At 29.1% G+C, this 22,643-nt stretch overlaps 2 protein-coding genes across 2 annotated transcripts in view; both read right to left on the bottom strand.

Moving 5' to 3' along the window:
• The window catches only part of LOC111048481 (esterase E4-like), a gene marked incomplete at its 5' end in the record, with an annotated part of 32,332 nt that extends 31,933 nt beyond the window's left edge, over window positions 1–399 (bottom strand). The window contains 1 exon segment of the mRNA XM_039422951.1: window positions 268–399. Coding sequence (XP_039278885.1) covers window positions 268–399 — 132 coding nt within the window.
• Window positions 400–1,134: 735 nt separating this feature from the next.
• Window positions 1,135–22,360, bottom strand: LOC111048587 (probable tubulin polyglutamylase TTLL1). The gene is made up of 10 exons (XM_039424991.1): window positions 22,067–22,360; window positions 21,564–21,671; window positions 20,829–20,894; window positions 20,192–20,367; window positions 19,291–19,465; window positions 17,976–18,177; window positions 6,798–7,028; window positions 5,505–5,614; window positions 2,641–3,096; window positions 1,135–1,360 (listed from the first exon to the last, which is right to left on the bottom strand). The coding sequence occupies exons 1-10, from the start codon at window positions 22,174–22,176 to the stop codon at window positions 1,297–1,299; spliced, it is 1,698 nt and encodes a 565-aa protein (XP_039280925.1). The 5' UTR covers window positions 22,177–22,360; the 3' UTR covers window positions 1,135–1,296.
• Between the last annotated feature and the right edge of the window lie 283 nt (window positions 22,361–22,643).

The raw sequence follows: 22,643 nt of genomic DNA, 5'->3' as shown, positions 1-22,643 counted from the left end.
AAAAAAGAATACTAATGTCAAGTACATTTTCAAATTCGGTAATTTTTTTATTATTCTCGATTATTAACTTTTTACAACTAGCCGTAGGTTTAAAATTGAAAATCAAGGTCTTCCAGATGAACTTGAACTTGGTTCATTGCTGATGTCTTAGTGCTATTGATGTTGACTAATATAGATTATCCCTACCCAAAAATAAGCTATTCTGATATTAGTTTCCAGTACGTAGAGAAGTGTTTTACGAACAGTTGTTGAAAAAAAATTTTTTACCTCGAATCTGCGGGAACCAATGGGTGGTTTAGCATATGGAATACCGCAGTAAGCCTCTATTGTGCGGTTATTTTCAGTTTGCATAAAAAATCCTCTCACATCACCAGAGTAGGTTGTTACTACAGGTGCTACATGTGGAATAGTTTACGTTTGGAAATTCAGGAGAAAAACCCGAAAACAAAATAATTATTACCCCATATTGAGCTCGTGGGAAACCTTACATATCACAGTGCAAAATGTATTGTTCAATACGGAGTAGCACTATATAAAATATACAATCCTAAATATCCTACCTCAACCACGTATGAACTCAAAGTGAAATTCCTTGTTTCCAATGAAGCAGGTATAGGTAATTCATTAATTCACAATAATATCTGAGACTAATTTCAAAACCTACAAAATGCACGTTCTATTATTGAATTTGACAAGTGAGCTACACGTTCAGAATAGTTCATTTCATGGCAATAACAATTATTGTTATGTTTTTGTAAATTTTTACTATCTCTTCCACTAAAATAGCTTAGTTCAAGATCATTTTATGAGAACGGTTCTATCTTCAAAGTTTCAAGATATATGAAGATATTGTTATGAAATGCATATAGGAATACGGCTTTAAAACTAGAACCAACCACTTCTATAAGTTTGTATAAGTTTATCTTGAAATTTTATGAGTTTATCAAGAGGTTTGTTATAAACAGTAGGCCTACTTTTTTAATAGGGAGCCCACCGTATTCCGTAGTACAAGCAATTAACATCATTATTAATGCGGTAAAAATATAAGGAATCCGGATTACGGGTTTCAATAATTTTATTAGGTAGATGCAATACAATATACAATGTTATAAATAAGAACAATAATCGAAGAAATGAAATGTCAAAATAGCGTGTATTTCAATATTTTCCTAGACTCATTATTTCATTCCTGATTTGAGTTAGATTATTATTTATGGTGGAGCGGAATATCACCATAAATCACGAATTGGAGCTTCAGTTCACGGAAATACCTGCCCATTGCTCATCCAGTCTCATTCAGATTTTGTGAGTCATTTTGTAATCGAATTTGGATTTGAAGTTGTAGATCCGATCAAATCGTCTGTTGGTAAAAAATTAAATTTGATTATCAATGTTGAAACTGTTACAGTAAATTATATGGATAAATTCGTCCATGTATAGCTATGCTTCTATGCTTGTATAGCGCATGTAATAATGATAAAAATAGAGCACATTGATAATCATGGAATAGTTTAATTTTTTATGGATATTTTAAAAATTAAATTAAGCGAAATTGTGTAAAAGTGTGTGTGAATGGAGCATCCAAAAACCTTTTTTTATTGTTCCCACTTGCATACAAATTAGTTTTAATTCAGCAAGTGGTACTTTTGTTTTGCCAGAGTAAAGAAAAGATCTTATTCAATCCAGTATTCCTATTAATAAGTGGAATTGTATTACATATATTTTTTTTGTTCTGGATATATTGTAAGTAATTTGATTTATTATTGTTTTGGCAAAATGAAACTGGATTGATTGATTGAAATTCAATTTACACCTGCAGGAGAGCCTGTGTGGGTAAGTCATTAGCTTAAATAAATAAATAATAAATGTTTATTTCCCAAAAAACTAAAACTACAACATCAATTACAAAAATATTAGATAAATTACAATATTACATACAATAGATTATTATAATGTGTTCTCTACTTGTTTAGTTTTTCTGTGTGGAAATTGACCTACTCCACTATGGCGTACCATGTTCTAGAGTAGTTTTTGTTAGTTTTTTGTGTGTATTATCAATTAGTTAGTGTTTAGTAAGTCATTAGGTGGTTAGTTGTTATTTGAAATAATGTTTTCTATGTTCTGTCTTCCTTTGCTCATCAACCAATTGTGTACTATTGCTTTGAACTTTCTAGGAAGATTAATCTGTTGAAAGTTTGCAGGAAGTACATTATATAATTTTGGTGCTAAATGATTGAAATGTCTCTGGTATAGTGCCCTCCTTGCAACATTGGTGATGAGAAGATTCCTGTATCTGGTGTTGTGGTTGTGGTTTCTAGTTTGAAATGTTGTTGGGTTCTTGTGAAATCTGCATAGTATCTCCTTGGAGTAAAGCTGTCTTGCATCCATCACGACAAACTCATTGAAGTTTAAGTTTCAAGTTACAAGTTTATATTGGACCAGTTGAACATAGAAGTTACATATATCCATGTCACAATTCACTTTGAAGAAACATACAATAAATTACACGGGCACAACAAATACAACTTATTACCAAACAGGTATCTGTAAGTAGAATATTATATGAGTCATAAACATTGTACAGTTTGTAAAGGACAGAATGAAACATACAATAAAGTTTCTTATTTTATACGAGCGTACCTGTACCGGAGATGTTTCTTGGGGTTTGTAGCAGCAGTCTTGACAGCTTGCGACGGCTCCTCGCTTTTCACCATACTTGGAAAGCTGGGCCTCTCAGCGTGTCGATGCCTGTTGGACAAACGCTGGTAGTATTTGAGCGGATGATGAATCCGACACAAGTTCTTGCGCTTGACAGCAACCGACTGACGCAACATGTTGCAATGTCTGTGTTTGTGCATTGCGAAACGCGGTCGGTGTTCGTTGTCCTGTTGCGTGTTGCATGCGACATGTTGCACACGTTGCAGTGCTGAGTTGTGACCAGATAGCAGTTTCATGCGACTGCGGTGCTCGGAAAGGGCGTTGGTCACTAGTCGACGGCCGTGTGCTATGCTCACTTGCATCTCCAGGATCTCCTCGTCCAACAGCAGTTGGAAGTCGGTGAGCAGGCTGCGAGCTGGCAGTTTCGGCCATTTGCAACTGAAACATATTGTTTATTTATTTCACATTCAATAATTGATTATTTATTTATTCATAAATTAAGTACATGATAGGGAGCAAAAAATAAGGTTACCATGTGCTATTACTCTCTCAAATTTATATAAGATTACAGTACATAGTCCGAATTGGTTAAAGCTGCGTTTACACCAAAGTTATTAACAAAATGTTTATTTTTCCGTCTTATAGATTCTATTAGACTGAACGGAACACTTGACAAACACATTTGTTCATGATAAGTTATGTTCAATCTAAAAGAATCTATAAGGACGGTGAAATACACATTTTGTTAATAAATTTGGCGTAAATGTAGCTCAAGTCTTGTAGTTAGTGTAGAAGTTTCACTTCACAAAATGTTCAGTCCTTAATTATATTCACAAAGTAGATTATTAAATTCAGATGCTTCAAAACCAAAGAAGTATTTCACATTATCACTAAAATAGGAAATATTAACATATATAAAAGACATAATTTTGCAGGACCAAAAAACCAACTTAATTATTCTGATAATATTATACTTAATATTCCAATAATATGGATAATTGATGGAAGAAACCTTTTATTGACCGAGCGAAGTGAGGTCCAAGATTCAAGTTGACGGTTTGGCATTTCTCTCAATGTTTAAATGTTTAAATGTTTTAATGTTTTAATGTTTTAATGTTTCAATGTTTAATGTTTTAATGTTTTAATGTATTAATGTTTTAATGTTTTAATGTTTTAATGTTTTAATGTTTTAATGTTTTAATGTTTTAATGTTTTAATGTTTTAATGTTTTAATGTTTTAATGTTTTAATGTTTTAATGTTTTAATGTTTTAATGTTTTAATGTTTTAATGTTTTAATGTTTTAATGTTTTAATGTTTTAATGTTTTAATGTTTAATGTTTTAATGTTTTAATGTTTTAATGTTTTAATGTTTTAATGTTTTAATGTTTTAATGTTTTAATGTTTTAATGTTTTATGTTTTAATGTTTTAATGTTTTAATGTTTTAATGTTTTAATGTTTAATGTTTTAATGTTTTAATGTTTTAATGTTTTAATGTTTTAATGTTTTAATGTTTTAATGTTTTAATGTTTTAATGTTTTATGTTTTAATGTTTTAATGTTTTAATGTTTTAATGTTTTAATGTTTAATGTTTCAATGTTTTAATGTTTTAATGTTTTATGTTTTAATGTTTTAATGTTTTAATGTTTAATGTTTTAATGTTTAATGTTTTAATGTTTTAATGTTTTAATGTTTTAATGTTTAATGTTTTAATGTTTTAATGTTTTAATGTTTTAATGTTTAATGTTTTAATGTTTTAATGTTTAATGTTTTAATGTTTTAATTTTTTAATGTTTTAATGTTTTAAAGTTTAAATGTTTAAATGATTGAATGTTTAAATGTTGCGCATTTGCGGCGAAACGCGGTAATAGATTTTCATGAAATTTGACAGGTATGTTCCTTTTTTAATTACGCGTCGACGTATATACAAGGTTTTTGGAAATTTGCATTTGAAGGATAATATAAAAGGAAAAAGGAGCCTCCTTCATACGCCAATATTAGAGTAAAAATCAGACTATAGAATTATTCATCATAAATCAGCTGACAAGTGATTACACAGATGTGTGGAGAAGCCAGTCTATTGCTGTATTTCTATAAGGTCTATAGTTTCAATCAGGTACTTGAGGATGAGAATACTGCGTGAGGTATTCTTAGAACCACATCTGTGAGGTTCACAGAACCACTAGTTATATTGATCACTAACGTACGTTAATTATAACACTTTGAACTAAAAATTTGAAGTCCCCTCACTTTTTAAATTTATATCCAATTACAACTAATAGGCTATGCAGATTTTTGACAGATCGCATATAATTGCTTCAAGGTTATTAATGTAAAACAGGGCCTATAATATTTCTTAAGTTCGTTAAAACTCATGTGAAACATGAGCCTGATTAACTCACTCACTTAGTTCACATATGATAGAAAATACTCATCAACAAATCATAGAATACACAGAATGTCACAATACAGATGGAAATGACTGAGATAATGCATTTATTCAGATGCTAATGAATTAATAATTTGGATTTTCTTTCAATAATGATAATTATTATTGATGGCACAATAATAATAAAGACATATTCTAAAGAAACCTCTCATCAAGGCTGTATTCCAATTATTTTTAAGAAGCTTAGAAGTTTGAAAATCATGCAAACCTATTTCCAGCATGATTTATGACGATCGGTGATCATAAAGTCACTTTCATTTTTCATTTTTACCGATTAATATGATCAAGCTAAATTAGATTTTCCATAAACTAGGAATGAATGACAAAATGAATGTATTTATCAGGCCTTTTTTCAACCAAATATATTCATATGAGAGAAAGATATCGAATTCACTCACTCAGGATATCCAGAAGGTGGCAATACTAAATCGATAACTTGTTTAATGAGTTTCTTCTTCAGAATTCTATCACTTGACGTAGTTGAGGTGAGTGATGGAGTAGCATTAACCTGCGGAAAATTAAAGAATATCACGCAATCAGTAAGTTATCATCAAATGCGACGATATTTGAGATTTTGGGACAGTGTTTAAAATATTTCACAATAAACCGTTCATACAATTTTTTTTGAAAAACGTTTTAAAAATGTTTTTGTGAGGTGACAACTCTAATGTGGATATTCTATGAACGAATTATGAATTTTATTTTCACCATAAAAACAAATAAATTTTACAAACACTTTTTGGAAATCAACTGACCACTACATCAAGTAAGCGTGGCCAGTCAATGCATAGCCATTGCCATGCTACCAATTTCTCCTAAATAGGTTGGATAGCATTTCTCACCTATTAACCTAAAGGAAGTTATCGGCTCCAAAATGGTAGATTCTTGATAAATTATGAATGGATCTATTGCTTATGAATGAGAAATCCAGTTTTCAGAGCAAATCAACTTATAATCTTCATAAGAATTTTGGCAATATACAACACAAAACAATACCTTACACACTTAAACATCTAGCATCATTACAAGCTAAATATTTATCCATTTATATAGTTGAAAAACAATGGCTATAGGCTTGTAGACACACAAAACAAATTATACAAAATTAGAACACCATAAAACTGTTCAAAACTCAATTTAAAACATTATAAATTTCAATTAAACAGAAAAATATTCAGAGTGCACAAAATTAGAACACATAGCCAGCCACCATTTTTTTAGAGAGAGCTACCAAGTACAGAGCAAAGCCACACCTCAAACCAGTGACAACTTTATGAACACGTCACCGATATTAAATTCCAAAAAATTATAAATTACAAGTTTAGAATTTACATTTTACATTTGTTCTCAATAAAACTTTATTTCGAAACTGTTATTTTAAATTTATATCTCCTCTATATTTATAATGATCTGTTAATTCTGTTAACTCTGTTTCAGTGATACCATGGAATGTGCAACACAATTATTTACAATAAATTCTCAGTTAAAAGTTGTCCGCATATCGATTACTCTGATATTTACTATCAAGTTTTATAGATCTCGAATTGAAGATTCGATTTTAATCGAGAAAAATGTATATATGGAGATTAACTGTGGTGGAGGTAGGGGCAAATATAGTAGCTGTTGTTATAGATATATAGAATATTATGGACAAAGTATGGAAATAATTTCAAGAAAATGTTTCAACTTACTTCAATCAACCAAGGATGGAATTTGTTGTCAATGATGATGTCATAGCCGTACAATTCGAAGCAGTGCTTGTCGTTTATGATAACTGGACTCACAGCTTTCAATGAATGCACTATCAGCCAGGTGATTCTGTCGAAAAGGTATTCTGTGCTGTTCTTGCCTATTACACTTTCCAGGTAGAGACGCAGGTTTTTTGTACTCCATTTACCACCATGGTGTTCGTTATAATCTTCCTGCGGATGAAAACTGTGAAAAATGAATGAATGTGTTGTGGAAGAAATTCTGACTCTCTATGAGAATCTTTATTATTTATTCATAAATGATAAATTATAGATAATATACAGTTTCTACCCATGACCGTGCCTCCTGGAAGAGATTGACACGAAACGCCGACCCCACCTGAGTGGGAAAAGGCTGAGAATAGGTAGAAAAGGAGGAAGAAGAAGAAGAAGAAGAAGAAGAAGAAGAAGAAGAAGAAGAAGAAGAAGAAGAAGAAGAAGAAGAAGAAGAAGAAGAAGAAGAAGAAGAGGAAGAGGAGGAAGAGGGAGAGGAAGAAAAGGAAGAGGAGGAATAGGAGGAAGAGGAAGAGGAGGAAGAGGGGAAGATAAGAAGAAGAAGAACATAATATATAGTTTTTAATAATAGGTTATGATTTTTCTTGTTTATGAATTGGGGCGTTTCGTGTGTCTACTTTTATTGTATCGGCACCGAAACCCCACTTCAGAGATAGAATCATTTGATACTCTTATTTTCCAAGAAGGATTTTGCCTCTTGTCTAATAAAAATATTCATCATTCTACTCTGGATCCTAAACTAACAAATTTACCATTTTCATTAAGTTGACAATGCGTTGGCAATAAATAAAATACATTGCATCTGATTATGTTTATTGAAAACTTTTCAAGTTTACAAAATAAAAGAATGTTACACAATAAAAAACTTATTACTATCAAACCTATACTCTGAATATGTTTTCTTTTTGACAAGACCTAATTTTTAAAATAATGAACAAATTTTACTGATTTTCTCAAAATAGATTAGATTAATTAATTTTTACTCACGTGAATTTAGCCTAAGATTCCACTTTTAATTTTAAACACCTTAAAAAATTTAAATTGACACTTTCAAAAGTTACATTAACAAACAAATTTTCTACTTTATGTTTAATTGAACAAATAAATGAAATAATAAGCTACTAATTAAAATTTTACCAATAAATGTGGAGCAACCAAATTTTTTGTTCTAACTCGTGGAATCTCAGGTGAAAAAAGGTACTGAAACAAACAGGATATATTATAAACTTCCTTTACCTGGAGCAATTAAATCTCAATGCTACTGAAATCTGAGTTATATAATTCAATGTATCAACCAAATAAAAGTTAAATTTTAAGTTATAATCTGGTTATTTAATTTGTACACTGTCAAAACTTTATAAAAAATTAAATAAACTATTGTTACAATTCAAACGAGTTCATTTATTCAACCTGATTTATTGACATTAAAAGGCGGCAAGTTTAAAATTTTGTTTTGGCGGTACGAGATTGACAAGTTTGAACTACAAAATTAATTCTCTCTCAAGTTAACTTGATAATATTTAATGTGACATTTTTCATTATTTTTTCCTAACATTACAAATGCCCGCCTTCAACAATAAAAAAATTTATTTTCAATTTTGAAAAAATTTAAAATTGATTTTTTTTTTTTTTTTTATAAGTGTAATTACACAAAGTATAGAAATTCTAAATCAAGATTATTACATCGAATATACTGAAATAATTATTTTTTTTTTTATATAAAAAGCAATTGCATTAAATTCTCATAGCAAAATTAAGTATGTCAAAAAATATTCAAATGATTATTAATTCATATAAGAAAATTACAAAATTATTTCCGTTACATTTTTATGCATAACAATCTAGAATGTATATTGTCAAAATTTTCATCAAAATGAATACCTTATAGATATAAACAAATGTCAAACTGTAAGAATAAAATTCCATAAGTTAATAATAAATGAATATAGATTATTAGAATACAAAACAAATATAGAATAAATCAATGATGTATAGTGGATATATTCATGTTATAAAAAACATTCTCAAATACTCATACTCAATTATAGTCTATTTACGAAGAATAGTTCAATATATGAAGACACTTTCAATATATTTACGTCGATGAATGTTTTTTGCGATGAAATGTTTTATGTGATGATCAATGATGATGAAGAATGTTTTTATTCCAATGAATGCGAAGATGGTAGCAGTATAGAACTCTAGAAGTTCTTGTAGACCAACTCGTTCTTGAAGTACCATGGAATTGTAGTCATCAGTCATCATTGAAGAATTATAGTCACAAATTGTAGACATCGCAAACATCTCGTTTCATTTTTCTTAGTGCTTCTAAAATTTTTAGGAGTGATTTTTCTTCTTTTTTATTCTCGAAGATAATATATCAGCATACAGATTTCAGACACATCTTATGCAGTAATAACTTGTAGATATATTTTGAATAACTTGAAGATATTGTAGATTTCAGTCATGATTTTTTTTTTTTTTTTTTTTTTTTTTTTTTTTTTTTAGCATCAATGAGAAAGTTCATTTGATAGAAGTTCTTGTAGAAATAACTATTTCATTCGATAGTTATTACGAGTTTTGAAGATCAATTTGACATTTTGTAAAGCAGGAACATTGTTTACAAAAATCCATTTGACTTGGATTTAGATGAAAATGTTACAAAAATCCATTAAACTTGGTTTTATGCAAATCTTGAAGATCAATTTTAACAATTTTTTACAACTGGAACATTTTTGGATTTAGACGAAGATGAAAGTTCATTTGCAGGCACATTCGTAGATACATCTCGTTATTTTTTAATCACTCATTTCTTTTACTTCTCACTTTTACATGTCCATACTCGTTTAGATAGCACTTTTATTTGTAGTTGTAGTTGCATTATGTGCAAGTGGAAAATTTTGAAAGGATTAACTTAAGGAACGGAGTGAGTTGCTAGAAAGGATTCACTGTTGCCAATATCTAGAAAGGAATAGCTTTTTTAAGGTAAGGTAAATTTTAGGTAAAGGTTTCTTGCAATGCAAAATCTTGAAGTTCTTGTGACTATAATTTCTGGAACACCCTCTATGTGGAATGACATCTTTACGCTGTGGAATGGAGTTAGGCCACATCTCAGCTTGAAGTTCTGCGACGAAGTTCCATACCACTACCATTTTATTTTCAGCAATTTCGTTGTCGTAGAATATTGAAGATTCGAAGATATCATTCACATTTGTATTATACGTTGCAGTGTTATTCGATGCACTAGTAGTCACTTTCACGTCAAGAATGTATGAGCATTTAAGAATAAAAAATTACTATTTAAATTTTTAATAAGAATAAAATTATATTCTTTTTTTTTTTTTTTTTTTTTAAAGATACGTTTTAGAATTGACTATTACTCAAAATATAGTTAAGTTGATAAATCGTCAGTCATATTTCAAACAAAATGAATCATGAATATTGTAAGTTCATGAATTTATCCACAAATTTCAAGTAAATCATAAAATAAAATATTGACAGAAGAGTTATACTAAATATTTAGATAGGATATTAGTGATCAATAGCATATGAATCAATTTTAATTAAACAATATTATTATTTCAAGTACATACACATTATTATTACTGAATACAAGTGAATATAGAGTAAATATATCAATCATCATGAATACCTCAACAATATTTGAATACATGTTTGACAGATTAAACATAACAATCATCATTAATACCTTCATAATATTTTTCAAGTCATTGTGAACAAAATACATATTCAGAATTATTCAGACAGTTAGGTAACAACAATATTATATTATTTATTCCTTTATTTAAATCGTTTCAATGGTTTTCAGCAATTTATTTTCAATTAATTTGAACATTCATTATTTTATTAATCATTAATGTCAATCATTTGTTTATGAATTTACTATAAAAGTAGGAATTTAAACACAATGAAATTTAAATATTACTTATAAATTTTCCAAAACTTTCAAAATACGTTTCATCAAGTCATTTAAATCATTGTATTACCAACACAAGCTACATGGTCATTCATAAGCACAAATTACATTACACAAAATTTATGAGCATCCCTTAAGACTTCAAGGTCAGGATTTCTTACTCAAACAAAATACAATTATAAATCAATAATTACTAATACTAATACATACCAACAAGAATACTAAACAACAGTACCAATACAATAGATTTCATGACTCAATAAAATTTGTTTGAATTACATTATTTTAAACAAAGTTTCATTTTCTACAGTTGATTTAACAAAGTGTTATAGTATTCAATTGCATATTTTTTATTTTAGAATGATTCTCAAGCCATTGATCACGTAAGTTTAGAAAAATTAATCATCTTTATGGTAAAAACGCTTCATCATAAACTTATTTACTTTCAAAATTTTTCCAGTTTTTATTTCTTCAAGTTCATAACAACCCTTTCTTAAATCTTTTACTACAACATACGGTCCCTTATATTTTGCACACAGTTTCGCAGATATTTTCTTCAATTTGTTAGATAGAATGTAATTTTTTATCAAGACTTGATCACCTACATTGATTTTACATGGATTTTTATTTCTCATATTCTGTTTAAATCTTCTGATTACTCCTTTATTTTTTATATTAATTAATACTCTTCTATTTCTAAGTTCTTCGGGTTCTAGTTCAAATTTATTATCAGGAGGAAATCTAATACTTTTGAAAACTAAATGACCTAATTTTTTATTCATCATCATCTCTACTGGAATCTGTCCTGTTGTTTCATGAAAGTTACAGTTAATGATGTATTCTGCCTTATCAAGATGTTTGTACCAAGTATTATGCTTCTCCTTTGGAACATAGGTGCGTAAGATCCTGTTTACTTCCTTTAACGGCCGCTCACTCAGATTAGCTTGAGGATGGTACATAGAAATGTAGTAAGGTTTGATTCCCAGACGCTCCATTTCTGACTTCCATATTCTACTTTGAAAACAGGTACCGTTGTCACTGATGATGTATTCAAATTTACCAAATTCTTTTATGTATTCTTCTACTTTTTTAATTAAAGTCTTACTATTTGCTCTTACTAACGGATATAATTTTACATGCTTTGTGAACCCATCTAATATTATACACATCCATTTATATCGACCTCCTGGTAATTCACCATATACATCTATAAATATTTTGCTATTCTTTTTCTCAGAAATGATAGTGTGCATATCGAGTAACTTTTTCTCATTTGAAGTTTTTACCAACTGACAATACTTACAATACTTAATAGTTTTCGTTACCATTTTATAGCAATCTTTAATATAAAATGTTTCTTGCAAAAATCTACAAACTTTAGAAATACCTACATGACCTTGTCTATAATGTGTTTCCATAATTAAATCTTCATAAAGTGCAGAAGGCACACACAATTTCCAATAATTATTTTTAGTAGTTTTTCTACAGAACAATAAGTCTTCATGGACAGTGAAGTATTTACAAATTTGAACGTTACCCATTTCTACTTTATCTTTTATCTTATTTATCCATGGATCAGTATGCTGTGTATTTTTTATTTTCTTAATTATTTCATTCATGGGCTTATCACTTTTAATAATATTAAAAACTTTATATTCATTTGAATTACGTACCTCTAAATTTCCCTCAAAGTCGGTTCTTGAAATTATATCAGCTACAATGTTTTCTTTACCTGGGATATATTCCCATTCAATATTATAATTTTGCAATGCTAAAATCCATCTGCCCATTCTACTGTGTCCTACTTTACATTTTTTCATAAAGGTTAATGCTTTATGGTCTGTTCTTACTATTATTTTACGATCTCCAAAGTAATTCTGAAATTTTTGCAAACCAAACAATACTGATAAACACTCCTTTTCACAAATAGAATAATTTAATTCACTCTTATTTAAACTCCTGCTAGCATAGGCTATCACTTCATGTTCCTTCTCATTATTTTCTTGGAATAATTCCACACCGATACCTATATCGCTACAGTCAGTACTCATAATAAATTCTCTATTGTAATCAGGATGTCTGAGCATTACACAATCAATGAATTTTTCTTTTATTTCATTAAATACTTTTCTTTCCTTATCAGTCCAAATAAATTTTTTATTTTTATTCAATAGATGCTTAAATTCAGCTGTTAAGTACGAATAGTTCTTTTGAAATTTTCTATAATAATTACAAAATCCAAGAAAAGATTGAAGTTGTTTTAAATTACTGGGTTCTGGAAAATCTTTAATTACTCTTAACTTGTCTTGATCCGGTTCAATTCCTTCCTTACTTATTACATATCCTAAATATTTTATTTTATCTGCAATTAACTTAGATTTAGCCAACTTTAACGTTAAATTACCTTCTTTTAATCTTTTAAATAAGAGATCAAGTCTTTGAATATGTTCCTCAAGTGTTTTACTACAAATAGCTAAGTCGTCGACATAGGCGATAATGAATTGACAAACATCTTCTCCTAATATTTTATACAAACATTTTATGAATTCAGATGAGCTGATATTGAGTCCAAATGGAAGATGCGTGTATTGATATACTTGTCCAAATACGTTAAATGCTACAAATTTTTTACTGTCTTCATCTAATTTTACCTGATTAAAACCTTGAGTTAGATCTAAACTTGTTATATAATTACATTGGTTGAATCTTATTAATAAGCTATCAATCGGTTCTGGCTCAGTGTAATCTCTCAATATGAATTTATTTACTTCCCTACCGTCTAAGCACAATCTGATACTATTATTCGGTTTTTTAACTACAACCATTGGATTAGTGTATTCAGAACAGCCTGGTTCAATGATTTTTTGAGATAACATTTTGTTGAGCTCTTCCCTTACTGCATCTCTTTGATTATAAGGGATAGGATAACTTTTCTTGATTAATTTTATATCATCTTTCATTCTTAACTTACAAACGTATCCTTTAGCTGAGCCTGGAGAATCAGAAAATACATCTTTATTGGAATCAAACACATCAATTAATTTCTCTACTAGATCTTTGGATTCATTCTGTAAACTATGACGTATATTTAATATTTGATCATCCCAAATTTCTTCATTATTCTTTTATCAGCATTGACTTTGATATTGAAAATTTGTCCATACCTACAAATCGGTTTCTTAATGAAAGGTATCTCTAGTTTTTTAATCACTACTTTTTCTTCTTCGAAATTAACAATACCTTTTATTTCTTTTAGAAAGTCACAACCTACAATTAAATCTGTATTTAAATCATCAACTATTAAGAATACTATTGGTAATTCCATCTTCTCAAACCCTACATCTAGAATAACTTGCTTATTTACTTTCTTATGTTTTATACCAGTTGCACTTACAATACTAATATTTTGAGCTGGAACAATACTTAAATTCTTAGAGTTATTTACTTTCAATTCTTTAATTATTTTTTCATTTACTACACTAACCTCAGATCCTGTGTCTATAATTAACATAAATTCTTTATTACAAATCTTAACATTTACTTCGACAAGTTCATAGTTTTCTTTTATAGGCATGTCCGGTTCATCTAATAATTCTTGGAAAATGCAAAAGTTTCTCTTTTTTAAAATTCGTTCATAATTTTTCAATACAGGTTGATTGTCTATATTTGAAGAATTTTCATTTGAACTTTTACTTAGATTTTCATTTGAATTTTCATTGGTAAACCCTGAACTTAATGAACTAACAGGAGAAATCATTTTTCGTTGTTCATCCTTTAGTTTAAAGGATGTTTGTTACTATTTGTACTTTGTGATGTATTTCTTTGTGATGCTCCATATCCAGGCGGCGGGTAGTTGAACTGCTGCGGAAACATCATTGGATTTCTAGGATGAAAATTACCTGGTTGATTCATGTTTTGATTCATTTGATTCATGTTTGCATTATTTGATTGTCTACGATCTTCCTGACGTTGTTGATAACCTGATCTTTGAAAGTTGTTATTATTTCTTCTATTATCAAAATTATTGCGTCCTACCTGATCAAATCTTCGATTGTCATTTGACTGATTCTTATCTTGATTTTCTTGATTGTTTTGATTTTTGTTCACCCTATATTCATCTAATAAACTGAATGCATCCAACACCTTAATAAATTCTTCTGCATTCTTTACATTTCTAACAATTGCAGCGGTAATTATATTTTCATTGTAATGATTTTTCAACATTTCAAAAATTGTGTCTTTGTCAATAGCCGGAATTAAATTTTTACAGATGTTAAATTTGGAAATAAAATATTCACTTAAAGTTAACTTACTACCAATGAGGTATTTTCCAAATTGAAGTTCTTGTCGTGCTTTCTTCTGGATGTCTTGCGACCACATCTTCGAGATGAATTTGTTTTTGAAGCTTTCAAAACTGTCAATATCGGTTTTTACAAAATCCCACCATTCTTGTTGTTGATAAGTTTTATTCAAATTATTGTCCAAAATACTTTTTATTTTTCCCCATTCAGTAATATGGTTACGAGATAAATATTCAGTTAAGCTATTGATGAAGTTCATAGGATTTCTCCTGTCAATCGACATTTGAAATTCGTATTTGTCAGAAGGAAAGCAATTATTTACTTGCGGTACAAAGTTCACTTGTGATGAGATTTTTTTCTGTAATTTATCAACTGTTTCACTGTTTTTCTCTACATTCAACTGTAAGGTACAGACCTTGACAGCTTCTTCGTTCTGCCTAACTTCCAAAATATTCAGATTCTTAGTGATCCTATCTTCTAAATTGATTTGCATGGCTGATTGTTGGTGAACACTAGCCCTAACATTTTCCATCTCTTCATTAATATTATTAATTTCATCTTTCAATTGACTTGTATTTTTGTTCATTGTTTCGGTTACCTGACCTACTTGTACCTCAAGTTTTTTAGTTTTGACCTGCATTTCTTCGATTTCTTTGTTATTTTTCATACAGTATTGATCTAACCTACTTTCTTGTTTTGTAATTTTTTTGTCTAGTTCTGACCTAACCTTCTCAATTTTCTTGTCCTGGCATTCAACTTTCTGATTTATTGTTTGAAACTGTGCTTTTATTTCATTAAACTTCTCATCAAACTTATCATTTTGTCTGTTAAGTTTTTGGTTTAAACCATTAATTTCATTTTTTACACTGTTAATTTCACTTTTAATTTCATTTTTAATTTCATTTTTTGCTTCATCTTGTTTTTTAAATTCATTTTTTATACTTTTGTTTTGTTCTTCAAGAAACTTCATCAAGATATCCATTTTAGAATTTACATTATAAAGTGAATCGCTAGATTGAGCAATAGAATCTTCAATGTTTTGTTGAGCATCATTGTTTAAATTATTGACTTGATCATTTGAAATCTTTAAATTTGAATCATCAACTTCTTGTAGTTCAGGTTTATTACAATTCCTATCGTTTTGATCGAGGAAACCAACAAAATCTTCACCTAAGGATTCATTTGACTCTACTAGGGTTAAGTTCAGTTGTTCTTGCGACTCCATATCACTTGAATTCAATACAATAGTATCATTGGATGTATCAAACTCTTGCATTGTACTTTCCCTATCTTCTAATTCATCTACCATTATAGTATCTTTGGACGCTTCAGATTCATGAATCAATTTTTCCATTTTGGTTGATGTCTTCGTCTTACTTCTTAGTAGATAGTTGTTCATCAGAACGCAGTATTTTGAATACAGATATAATCATTTACAATGTCTTCTATAATTTACCTCGCATTTCAACTCAATGAACTTAACTGATTTGTAATCTAACCTAGTCAAAATCATTCAAAGTATCTCTTAGCGTCACTATCAAATTCTAACCTAACCATGAACTTTTCAAGTTTCAACATTTATTATTTGTGGTCTTTGTGAATATTTTGTTTCGATTTTCCCCATTCAGGGATGCCATTTGGGGCGTTTCGTGTGTCTACTTTACTTGTATCGGCACCGAAACCCCACTTCAGAGATAGAATCATTTGATACTCTTATTTTCCAAGAAGGATTTTGCCTCTTGTCTAATAAAAATATTCATCATTCTACTCTGGATCCTAAACTAACAAATTTACCATTTTCATTAAGTTGACAATGCGTTGGCAATAAATAAAATACATTGCATCTGATTATGTTTATTGAAAACTTTTCAAGTTTACAAAATAAAAGAATGTTACACAATAAAAAACTTATTACTATCAAACCTATACTCTGAATTATGTTTTCTTTTTGACAAGACCTAATTTTTAAAATAATGAACAAATTTTACTGATTTTCTGAAAATAGATTAGATTAATTAATTTTTACTCACGTGAATTTAGCCTAAGATTCCACTTTTAATTTTAAACACCTTAAAAAATTTAAATTGACACTTTCAAAAGTTACATTAACAAACAAATTTTCTACTTTATGTTTAATTGAACAAATAAATGAAATAATAAGCTACTAATTAAAATTTTACCAATAAATGTGGAGCAACCAAATTTTTTGTTCTAACTCGTGGAATCTCAGGTGAAAAAAGGTACTGAAACAAACAGGATATATTATGAACTTCCTTTACCTAGAGCAAATAAATCTCAATGCTACTGAAATCTGAGTTATATAATTCAATGTATCAACCAAATAAAAGTTAAATTTTAAGTTATAATCTGGTTATTTAATTTGTACACTGTCAAAACTTTATAAAAAATTAAATAAACTATTGTTACAATTCAAACGAGTTCATTTATTCAACCTGATTTATTGACATTAAAAGGCGGCAAGTTTAAAATTTTGTTTTGGCGGTACGAGATTGACAAGTTTGAACTACAAAATTAATTCTCTCTCAAGTTAACTTGATAATATTTAATGTGACATTTTTCATTATTTTTTCCTAACATTACAGAATAACTCTCTCATATAATATATTAAAATATTATTATCAAACGAATTATTATTTTTCCAATACCGGTATTATTATTTAGCGATTAGGATTTGAATAAATGCAATTCCTCATCAATTCCCTTATTTAAATACACGTTACAAACAGCTAAAGAAAAATAATAACAGAGCCAGTCTGACAGTATTATATTGAGCCAATTTCACCTATAAATGTAGCCTACATTTCAGCTTGCATTATCCTAGTTGCACTAGATGTATGTTGTACTCACCCCTTGCTTTTGTATTGATACATTCGTGAGATGAATGAAAATATTGTCAAGTTGTTGAACACTTGTGTCGTACTTGACATTGCAAAACCTGCAGAATCCATGATTGAATAGATACACTTTTAACGGTGAGAAAGAAGTTACAAGTACATACAACCGTAGGTCAAACTTTTTGCCACCGATCAGTAATGGGTTCTCAATGTACCTGCAAAAATAAAAATCATTGAAATTGAAATTATCTTAATTCTTGTGCATAGAAAGTACAAACCATATACAATATACAATATACACATACAAAACTTGAAGAAGGTTCCTCACATGGGCAAAGCCTGTGAGCGAGGACCGAGTTCTCTTCAATTCCATATACTTAGATACCCACAATGATAGATATGACAATGATACAATACAATTGAAAAAACAAAACAATTTCAACCAATAATAAGCACTAAACAATAACATATTACCAGAATAAAAGAAGCAGAGCAATAATTATTACTAAATACAAGATATATTACTTACAAACGTAAAAATGATAATGGTATTAGGATACAAAAGGAAATTAAACCTAAAAGAGACATTCCAAACACACTTAAAATCCCTCAACACACCGTACACATTAAATTTCGTATAAATTCATTTGAACTTCCCTATTTATATGTTTTATTTTAATTTTTACTTATATTCATTGATGTTGTATCTATGACTTGATACAGTAATAGCTAGGCCTAACTGTGTTGGAACGTACATCATAATATATTTGTTGAAAAAACAAATTTGAAAAACAATTATCATGATTTCAAGAGAGTTGAACATCATTCATGAAGCCTTTTACATTATCAAATCGAATACAACTGATATTACAAGAATATAAAAATTGGACGTAGAATCCAATTCAAAGTTTTAATTTTTCTGTTTTATATTATAAACTTAATCCAGAAGTAAGATGTAAGAAGTAAGGCTGAGTCTTTTGAGAATTTTCAAAATGTATTTCTTAAGAATAACTTTTAAAATCTTAAAAAAATATAAAATTTATGGTACTGTAAATGAATAATATCATTCAATTGGATGATTCTTTAGTAATTTGTTGTTACTTCAGGAAAAATCACTTTATAAATGATGGAACTCACATCAAACTGTCAGCATTGTTTGCAAGGGAATCAGTGATGTTACTTATAAGGGATGCTGACAGTTTAAAGTGAATCTGACCGAGTACTCCACCCGTTATTATGTAAATCACATATAATAACCCACACAGTCTTGTGATTTATTTAAATAATTTTATCATGTATTTGATTCATTTGATTTTCCATTGACCTACTTGGAAATGACGTATGACTCAGTGGAAATGTTATTTTCGGCATCCTTCTTCCAAGTGCGCAGTTGCGACAGTTTGTCGACCAGGAAAATGCCGGAGCCGCTCGACCGACCACAAGGCTTCATTATCCATTTGCATTCCGGATTCCGTTTGAACTCTTCAGCTAACAGAGAATAATCTGAAATTTAAACAAGAGAACAAAGATCATCATGAGAATCACTCTGGAAAAATATATCGTACATGAAAGTTTACAATAGCTCAGTCCTACAATGAAGTTTTGGCAAGAAATAAAAATCTAAGTAGGTAGCCTACCCTTTTTTTAGAATTTTAAAAAGAGTACCTACTTGAATTTTTATTTTTTATTTCTATTCAAGAGTAACGAAAAAAGACAAGCTTTGGCAAATTTGTGTCAATCTTTTTATTGTAAGAGCAAGAAAAATTATTAAAAGTTATCGAGAGATAAGACACTATTTCCAGTTAATTTGAACAAGTTGAAAAAAATTGAGAAAACTCTCAAGGAAAAATTTTTGTCAATCATTAAAACTACAGTATCAGCATAATAGTAACGTGGTATTTTTTATTCATAGTGAGATCATTGTACTAGCTTCATTAGAAATTAATAGTAATGCTCACTCAACTAGTTGATAGAGATTCAAGATGAAAAGGAGAGGACATTGATAATTATGTCAATACCACTAATATATTTTCCAGAGAGGTAGGAAAAAAATTGAATAAATCATTGAAGCTATTGAGTATTTCAATAATTTCTTTTGTTATGGGCAACAATAAAACAATTTTTGTTATTGTGATAATAATATTATCAATTTTTAAATTTTGTAGTTGAATAAAAACTGCATGATTTTGTACTTTCTAGTTTCTACTCTACGAATATCCCTCAACTTACCAGCTGGAAGAATGTAAGTATCTGGCATGAAGTCAAGGAATACCGATTTCCCATTCAGCAATTTAACACCAAACAATAACTGTGATTTTTCCATAGCTTTTCGGTAACGTCGCATATTTCTTGATAGCGCATCTTTTCTTGTGAGCTCGAAGTAGTTTGGAAAATGATTCACAATTCTGGAAAAATTGAGAATGTAGGTTTTGTAAATGAGATTATTGATAATCATATTTTCTTGAATTAGAAATTACAATAAATACAAAAATGAAGGCTGAAATTGATTTTTATTTCTATATTCAAAAAACTTTTTTGCAAAAATTCAATTTGTCACCAACTCATATACCGTACTTGAATTTTCATGTAGGTAGGTATCGCACTTTCGAATGGATTATCACCAATGAACATGTAGAATTTCCGGGTGATTAGGACTATGGCTAGTTAAGATTTACAAATTTCATCAACTTGAACTTTGAGTTAAGGCTTGGAAAGGAATTTTCTATCAAATCTATAGGTTTAAGATCCTTCGCATTCAATAATATTGTCCTCTAGAAACCTCTGGCCTTAAACATTTGAATAGGTAGCCTATACTTCCAAAAATATTTATGAGAGGAAAATTTTTTGATTCAACTTTTTTACTCACTGATGATCACTGAAGCGATACCTCGAGCCACAACTAAAAAGCTTTTGACAGGATGAAGATGTTGCCCTGGAAAAGTCAAGTGAAACAAAACATGAAATATTATATACCTATCCTGGCCTAGGCATCCTAATTCCTTCAACATAAATCCAGAACAATAAATTCATGAAACAGTTATTGGTTAACATTCCTGTTAATAAATGAATTAAAAACTCTTAGCTTAGAATGTAATTATTGAATCAATTTGTTGCTCTTCATCATAATTTAAGAGCCTGAATTTTTATCATGAGAGCTCTTTCCTAATATTGAATTCTTAGTAGCGGTACATAGTGGGCATATCATTGAATGTTATTCAGAAAACTTCAATTCCACCCTCTCTATTGTTTTATATTATCAAAAATCATTAGCCTACTGGTATTCACGTCTTCACCAATAAATCTTGTCTACTTGAACGGTAATCTATAGCTCTACAACACTGTAAGTAATAATAATTTCAGATAAATTAAATTTATTGTATCTGGATGACTATAATCATCCATCCAACCATTGACTGGATGACTATAGTCAGCAAAATACTATTTAAAAAAGAATTTGATAAATGAATAAAATATAAATAATAAACAAAATTACTCAGATGAAAAATTAGAAACAAATTTGGAAAACTGTAAAGGTTGAAAGATAGATGTTATTTATTGCGAAAATCTTGAAAAAATATTTTTTAGATAAAAATATTCTTACCAAAAGAAGTTCCAATCATCATTGGATGAGACACGAATCCATTTTCTTTCTTCAAAATTGTCAGTCAGCACTGATTTGGACACATCTATGCAGTACTTCACTTTTTGGCTGCAGTGATAGAACATTTTAATTTTTTATTAATTCATTAGGAATATATTATTATTTACTACTGTAATTATTGTTTGTAAAAAATTCAAGACGCGTAGAAGGTTTATATGTACACCTACTTTGAAGTGCAAAATATCCTTTCAATTAAAGACTCATCTTATGTTATCTACTTAATAAAATCTAAATCGTGATAAAATAAATTAGGTAGTTTGAAAAATCCAATAATTCAATAAAAATGATACGGTAGGTAGGTACTGCTCTATACATCTAATACTTTAATAAAAAGGTACTTCTATCTACTTATTATTGTTATCAAAGTAAAGTAGCCTATATACTTTCTGCAACACTACGGTAGTAGGTAACTACCTACTGAAGAAGGTGTATTTGTTACATACCGTTTCACTTTCTTCTGTTGTTTACATGCCAAATCTCCATAAATTTCGTATTTTTCAGTGTATTCAGTATCAGCTTTTTGCTTCCAGTTACAAAATGGTGAAGATATCATTGATTTTATTCTATTTTACCATTTAATCTCATGAAATGAATAATAAAACGTCTTCTAAAATCTTGAAACAGGTTAAATGACTTACAGAAAGTGCTTTATGAATAATATCTATCTACCTTGAAATAATATTAGTATGGCAGGAAAATTTAGTACCCCATTTATGTTACTATTAAAATCATATGTTCATAAACTACAGCATAATTTTGAATTATTATAAAGTGAGCCCACCGGGCTGGAGAGCTCTCTCATGAACTTTGTACACTTATTCTTAAATCTTTAAGGTTCGGTAACTTGTAAATAATAATAAATGTAAAAATAAACACTCCGCATATGGGCAAATTTTTGTTGAAAATTTAAAGTTGATTGATAAAAGCGATGGAAAGTAGAAAAATCAAAAACACAAACAAACCCGTAAATTCACAAAGCACAAACGGACAACTCAAAGCTCTATACTCTGTACAAAATAA

The sequence above is a fragment of the Nilaparvata lugens genome, chromosome 3 (assembly GCF_014356525.2).
Source record: "Nilaparvata lugens isolate BPH chromosome 3, ASM1435652v1, whole genome shotgun sequence".
In the NCBI taxonomy this organism is placed as follows: domain Eukaryota; kingdom Metazoa; phylum Arthropoda; class Insecta; order Hemiptera; family Delphacidae; genus Nilaparvata; species Nilaparvata lugens.
Note: the sequence above shows the minus strand (reverse complement) of the source record. Positions and strands in the feature narration are given on the sequence as shown.